This window comes from Arachis ipaensis, chromosome B5 (genome assembly GCF_059453495.1).
Source record: "Arachis ipaensis isolate K30076 ecotype BB chromosome B5, ASM5945349v1, whole genome shotgun sequence".
Classification (NCBI taxonomy): Eukaryota; Viridiplantae; Streptophyta; class Magnoliopsida; order Fabales; family Fabaceae; genus Arachis; species Arachis ipaensis.
This window is the reverse complement of record NC_142440.1, coordinates 79946891-79953859: the sequence shown is the minus strand read 5'-3', so window position 1 is coordinate 79953859 and position 6969 is coordinate 79946891. Positions and strand designations below refer to the sequence as shown.

The following is a 6969-nucleotide window of genomic DNA, read 5'->3' as shown; positions in this document are numbered from 1 at the left end:
TGCTTTCTTGCTTTATCACCTAACATAAACCAAACAAACTTCCTCAAAGTCTTTTCATTCTATGAAATAAATTTCAAGGGAATCATTTACATCAATTTGGTTATAAACTCCTTGAATCATTTGCATGGATTATGCCAAATTTCACCTAGTTCTTGGTTCATGAATGCATGGAGATGAAACTCATTAAAATGCTTGTTTATTTCAAAGAAAATGAATGAAACTAAGCTAAAACTACTTAAACTAACTAGCTAATATAGCAAAGATGCAAACGCATCACAACACCAAACTTAAACCTTGCTTGTCCTCAAGCAAGAAAAGAACTATGCAAAAAAGATTTCTTTCAATCGGAACGGGTTGAGGAGTAGCTTGTAATGCCTTAGTGAGTGAAGTGATTAGTTGACAGTGCGGTGAACTCTGAATTGTATGCTCATACAAGGGTTCCAGTGCTTATTAGTCCCTACATTTTGGAAGTCTTAGGTCTTAGGACTTTCATTCAAATGATATCATGGAAATCTCTCTATAGGTAATCACCTTGAAGCAGTTTATAGTTTTTGTGTCTTGGCCTTGACTCTAAGTGTCATGTCTCAAAGCGGCTCTTTAGATAAGCTTTCAATCAATACTCCCAAACCAGTTGGTTTTAAGGTATTAGGTGTTGAAGCACCCCTTAAGATTTACTTGCTCAAGCCTCTCTCTTTGACACAATTCTACCACAAGCATTTAACTAGGATAATAACTCTTTGAGTTCTTATTTCTTTCTTTTTCTTCCTAGTAATTGATGCTCAGAACCTTTTGCCATGTTCTTTTTTTTTTTTTTGCTGCTTCTTGGATCAAAAGATGTTTGAGAATCTCCACAATACTTCTTTGAACTCTATTTCCTGCCTATGAGCTCCCATGCAGGTTTTCACAAACATGCAACCTCAATACATAATCATATAACTAGAACTACCACTTCTCTTAATCTTTTGCTTGCCTCAAAACAAATTTTTGACTCCTCAATCATTCTTTTCAAAGAAATGTTCTCTGTTTGCAATTTATAGATCTTGAGTATAAGCAAATTTTCAAGTGTGTGGTGCTATGATGTATTTAGCATCTTAGTTATTGAACTTTTAAGGAGATTATGCTAAGCAGACAAGCAGGGGTGCAATATTGCTCTCAATCATAACAGTTTTGAATATAAGACAATCACTTAACAATACAACCTTTTGGAGTTCACTTGCTTTACTCCTTATCATCATCATTGTTGGTCTTTAAATCCTTCTTTGCCTCTTTAGTTGATGATGCTTAATCCTTCCAAAAATTGAAGTGACTGCCTACAATGAATTTTGAAAGTTGCTTGTCCCCAAGCACTTGAGAGATGGTTAGCATGCAGGTATGCTTGTGAGTTCTTGACCTTAAGTTGGTGTTGGAACACCAAACTTAGTTCCTTGCCTACTTCTATATGCCAACACAGAATGCTTCTTTCATGCATGCATACTACATCATGTGCTTTAAGTCTATGAGTAAATAAAATGCAGGACTAAAAGGTAAACAAATAAAATTGCAGGCTTAGTCAATTTCTATGATTGTTTGAGATTTGTGATTATTCATAATTGTCTCAATGGTTACTTTGTTTTCCATGAATGTTGGTGGAACACCAAACTTAGTACCATGTATTCACCCTTAATTTTTTTCTTTGTTGATACAATCACATTGGTGTGGAACACCAAACTTAATTCCTTGCAATACATAGAAGTTGAACTAACCATTTATTCTGAGAAGAATATGAAAAAGTAGTTACCTAAGGTTGGGTTGCCTCCCAACAAGCGCTCTTTTATCGTCATTAGCTTTACGATTGTCCCTCTTTAGGGAGGATGATGATCATAGTGCCTTAATCCTTCCCCTCTCATCGTGAGCTTCCTTCCAGTATCCTTCTTGATGATTTTCACATGTTCAAGTGAGAGGATTTTGTTCACTGTGTAATATCCAGAAAAGTGTGGAGATATTTCCATTGGCTAGTAAGTTAGCATCACTTTATCCCTTGGTGAGAAGCCTTCAGTAGGGATTTTCTTGTTTCTCCATCCTCTTGGCACTTTCTTCTTGGGAATCTTTTCTTTTCCAGGAAATAGTTCAGATCTTGGAGCCTCAATTATTTTTGGAAGGTTCTTGCTGAGAATCTCAAATGCAAACTTTGGTTGTAACTTCTCCTCTATTCTTTGAGCTTGTTGCACCACTTCTACCTCTTCCTTTCTTTTCCAACATGAGCTTAGGTGCATTGAAAGTGTTTCATCAGGTGCCTCTTTCAAGTTTGGATCTATGGAATCAATCTTCATACACTCTTCCTCTTGGGTGGAATCTTGCAAATTCTTGAAGACATGGAACACTATATGCTCTTCATGCATCCTTAGCATCAATTCTCCTTTTTCAATATCTATCAATGCCCTGGCAGAGCTAAGAAAGGTCTCCCTAGGATAATAGAAGTGTTGTCATTTTCCTCTATGTCTAAGATGACGAAGTCAGCTGGGAGAAAAAATTTGTCCACCTTTACCAATACATTCTACACAACCCCAAGTGCTTGCTGAATAGTTTTGTCCGCCATTTGAAGGGCTATTTTTGTGGGTTTCAATTCATGAATCTGAAGCTTCCTCATCAAAGATAGAGGCATTAGATTTATGCTTGCACCAAGGTCACAAAATGCTTTCTCAATCATCATGTTGCCTATGGTGCAGGGGATATGAAAGCTCTCTGGGTCCTTCCTCTTTCTTGGCAATCCTTTCTGGATGATGGCGCTACACTCCCTAGTCATTACAACCATTTGTTCCTCCTTCAAGGATCTTTTCTTTGTCAACAATTCCTTCATGAACTTTGCATATAATGGCATTTGTTCAAGTGCTTCTATGAAGGGAATGTTGATGTGCAGTGTCTTGAATATCTCCAGGAATTTGTAGTATTGTTTCTCTTTGTTCTCTCCCTTGAGCCTTTGAGGGTATGGGATCATTGGTTGGTATGCTTTCATTGCCTCCTTCTTAGCTAACTTCTCACTTTGTGTGGAAGTTTCTTGCTCCTGCTTTTGCTCCTTTACCTCTCCTTTTAGGTATTCTTTGTTGTGCTCTTCCTGAGTGATGGCTTCTGTTTCCACCTTCTTCCCACTTCTCAATGTGATTGCTTTACACTCCTCCCACTTTATGGCTTTTCCTGTGTCCCTTGGGTTGTCTTCAGTGGTACTAGGGAATGCTCGCTTCTCACCTATCTCTGTGATATGTTTAGCCATTTGTCCCATTTGTCTTTCAAGATTTTTCATAGATGCATCCTGGTTTTTGAGTGTCAGGGCTTGATCTTGTCTTGCCATCTCTTGAGTCTTGATGAGTTTCTGATGAGCGGATAATTTATATGCTTTTTGACATTGTTTTTAGTATGTTTTTAGTAGGATCTAGTTACTTTTAGGAATGTTTTCATTAGTTTTTTTATGTTAAATTCACATTTCTGGACTTTACTAGGAGTTTGTGTTTGTGATTTCAGGTATTTTCTGGCTGAAATTAAGGGACTTGAGCAAAAATCAAATTCAGAGGTTGAAGAAGGACTGCTGATACTGTTGGATTCTGACCTCCCTGCACTCAAAATGGATTTTCTGGAGCTACAGAACTCGAAATGGCGCGCTTCCAATTGCGTTGGAAAGAAAACATCCAGGGCTTTCCAGCAATGTATAATAGTCCATACTTTGGCCAATTTTAGACGACGCAAACTGGCGTTCAACGCCAGCTCTCTGCCCAAATCTGGCGTCCAGCGCCAGAAAAGGATCCAAAACCAGAGTTGAACGCCCAAACTGGCACAAAAGTTGGCGTTCAACTCCAAGAAGGACATCTACACGTGCAACACTCAAGCTCAGCCCAAGCACACACCAAGTAGGCCCCGGAAGTGGATTTATGCATCAATTACTTACTCATGTAAACTCTAGTAGCTAGTTTATTATAAATAGGACATTTTACTAGTCTTTTTGACCATCCTGGATCTTTGGATTGTATTCTGATCTAGTGATCACGTTTTAGGGGGCTGGCCATCTCGGCCATGCCTGGACCTTTCATTTATATATTTTTAACGGTAGAGTTTCTACACTCCATAGATTAAGGTGTGGAGCTCTGCTGTTCCTCAAAGATTAATGCAAAGTACTACTGTTTCCTATTCAATTCATCTTATTTCGCTTCTAAGATATTCATTCGTACTTCAATCTGAATGTGATGAACGTGACAATCATCATCATTCCCTATGAACGCGTGTCTGACAACCACTTCTGTTCTACCTTCGACTGAATGAGTATCTCTTAGATCTCCTAACTAGAATCTTCGTGGTGTAAGCTAGAATGATGGCGGCATTCAAGAGAATCCGGAAGGTCTAAACCTTGTCTGTGGTATTCCGAGTAGGATTCAATGAATGAATGACTGTGACGAGCTCCAAACTCACGATTGCAGGGCGTTAGTGACAGACGCAAAAGGATAGTAAATCCTATTCCAGCATGATCGAGAACCGACAGATGAATAGCCGTGCCGTGACAGGGTGCGTTGACCATTTTCACTGAGAGGATAAGATGAAGCCATTGACAAGGGTGATGCCTCCAGACGATTAGCCGTACCGTGACAGGGCATTGGATCATTTTCCCGAGAGATGACCGAAAGTAGCCATTGACAATGGTGATGTATCACATAAAGCCAGCCATGGAAAGGAGTAAGACTGATTGGATGAAGATAGCAGGAAAGCTGAGGTTCAGAGGAACGAAAAGCATCTCCATTCGCTTATCTGAAATTCCTACCAATGATTTACATAAGTACCTCTATCCCTATTCTATTAATTATATTTCGAAAACACCATTATCAATTTATATCTGCCTAACTGAGATTTGCAAGGTGACCATAGCTTGCTTCATACCAACAATCTCCGTGGGATTCGACCCTTACTCACGTAAGGTATTACTTGGACGACCCAGTGCACTTGCTGGTTAGTTACACGGAGCTGTGAACCATGGTCTTAGCATCATGTTTTTGGCGCCATTTCCAGGGAAAGAAAGAGCAATGAATTTTACATAATTAAAGTGTAATCACGATTCCACGTACCAGTTTCTCTATTAACATCTCTAAGTTAGAGATCCTCTGAGAGTCTGGATGTGGTTGCATGGGAGGTGATGGTTGCTGGTGGAGGTTGTTTGGAGTATTGAGGTGGTTATTTTGTGAGTTGAATGGAAGTGTGGAAAAGTTATTTTTGGTGAGTTTGTGAGTTGTTATGAGGTGGATGATATGTGTTTTGTGAGTTTTTGTATTGGTTAGTGTTACTGGATGAATGATTTTGGTTGTTTGTGTTGCGGGAGTTGTTGGAATTGTGGTTTCTCTGCCATGAATTTTGATTGTCACCCTATCTCAGGTTAGGGTGATTCCTCCAAGATGAGTTGTATGTGTATCCATGGAAATCATTTTGAGAAGAATTTGAGGTATTATGCATATATTGAACCTGTTCTTGTTGCTGCTCAACATTGCTCGCTTCATCTTGACCCCATTCAATTGAAGGTTGATTTGTTGTGCTCACTGAAGCTAGATGGAGGCCATCTATTCTCTTAGCCATCATTTTCATTTGTTGCTAGATTTGTTGGTGCATCAACTTATTTTGTGCCAACATCATGTCTACTCCTTCTAATTCCAACACTCCTTTCTTTTGAAGGTGTTGGCATTGCCTCTGATGAGCATAGAAGTATTGGTTATTTGCCACCATGTCTATGAGATTCTGGGCTTCCTCGGCTGTCTTCATCAATTGTAGCGAGCCTCCTGCAGAGTAATCCAGGGATTATTGAGACTTTAGAGTTAACCCTTCATAGAAATTTTGAAGTCTATCCCATTCACTGAACATCTTAGGTGGACATTTCCTAATCAGAGCTTTGTATCTTTTTCATGCCTCATACAATGATTCCCTATCCATTTGAGTGAATGTTTGCACCTCCGTATTCAACCTGATGATCCTCTGAGGTGGATAGAACTTAGATAGGAATTTATTCACCAAATCATCCCAAGTGTTGATGCTTTCTTTGGGAAATGTCTCCATCCATTGAGATGCTTTGTCCCTCAAAGAAAATGGAAACAACAACAGCTTGTAACTATCTGGATGCACACCATTTGTCTTGATAGTTTCACATATTCTTAGGAAGACAGATAGGTGTTGATTTGGATCCTCAAGGGGACCTCCTCTATAGGAACAATAGTTTTGCACCAGAGTGATGAGTTGAGGCTTCAATTCGAAGTTGTTTGCATGAACATTGGGAGTGAGTATACTGCTCCCACAGTGTCTTGGATTTGGGAACTTGTAAGAGGCTAGAACTCTCCTTTGAGGTGGGTGGTTATTGTTGGCAACTCCCTCTGGAGGGTTACGCGAATTTCCCTCTAGGACTTGGTCTTCTCCTTCTGAATCCTCCTCACCAATTATCCCTTTTCCTGTTGCTTCTCTTCTTAACCTTCGGAGGGTTCTCTCGTCTTCAGGATCAAATCTCCTTGCCTCTAACATACACAAACACACGCCAACCAACAACACAATTGAAACAGTCTATTGCTAGAGTGAAGTTAAAGTTAGTGAAACAAAATATCAAACAGTTTGTAGGCTATAACAAAGAAAAGAAAAATGCTTAATCTAAACTTCCATTCACTTAATCATTGTTAATCTTTGCCAATCCCTAGGAACGGTGCCAAAAACTTGATACGCGAAAATTTAAATATTAATGCGCAACCGGAAAGTATACCAGGTCGTATCAAGTAATAAAACTCACTAAGAGTGAGGTCGATCCCACGGAGATTGGTAGATTAAGCAACTTTAGTTAAATGGTAAACTTAGTCAAGCAAACATGGTTTTGATTTCATGAGATTTGTGATTTTTGAACATAATTGCAAAAATTTAAATGGCAAGGAATTTAAAGAACTAGAATAGAGAAAGAAAATGAAAGTGAATAACTGAAACTTAAAGTGC

The 6969-nt window shown here is 39.1% G+C and overlaps 1 protein-coding gene across 1 annotated transcript; it reads right to left on the bottom strand.

Annotated features, from left to right (window-relative positions):
• Positions 1 to 2533: 2533 nt before the first annotated feature.
• Positions 2534 to 3325, bottom strand: LOC148564733 (uncharacterized). Its single transcript, XM_088487081.1, has one exon. The coding sequence runs from the start codon at positions 3323 to 3325 to the stop codon at positions 2534 to 2536; it is 792 nt and encodes a 263-aa protein (XP_088343207.1).
• Between the last annotated feature and the right edge of the window lie 3644 nt (positions 3326 to 6969).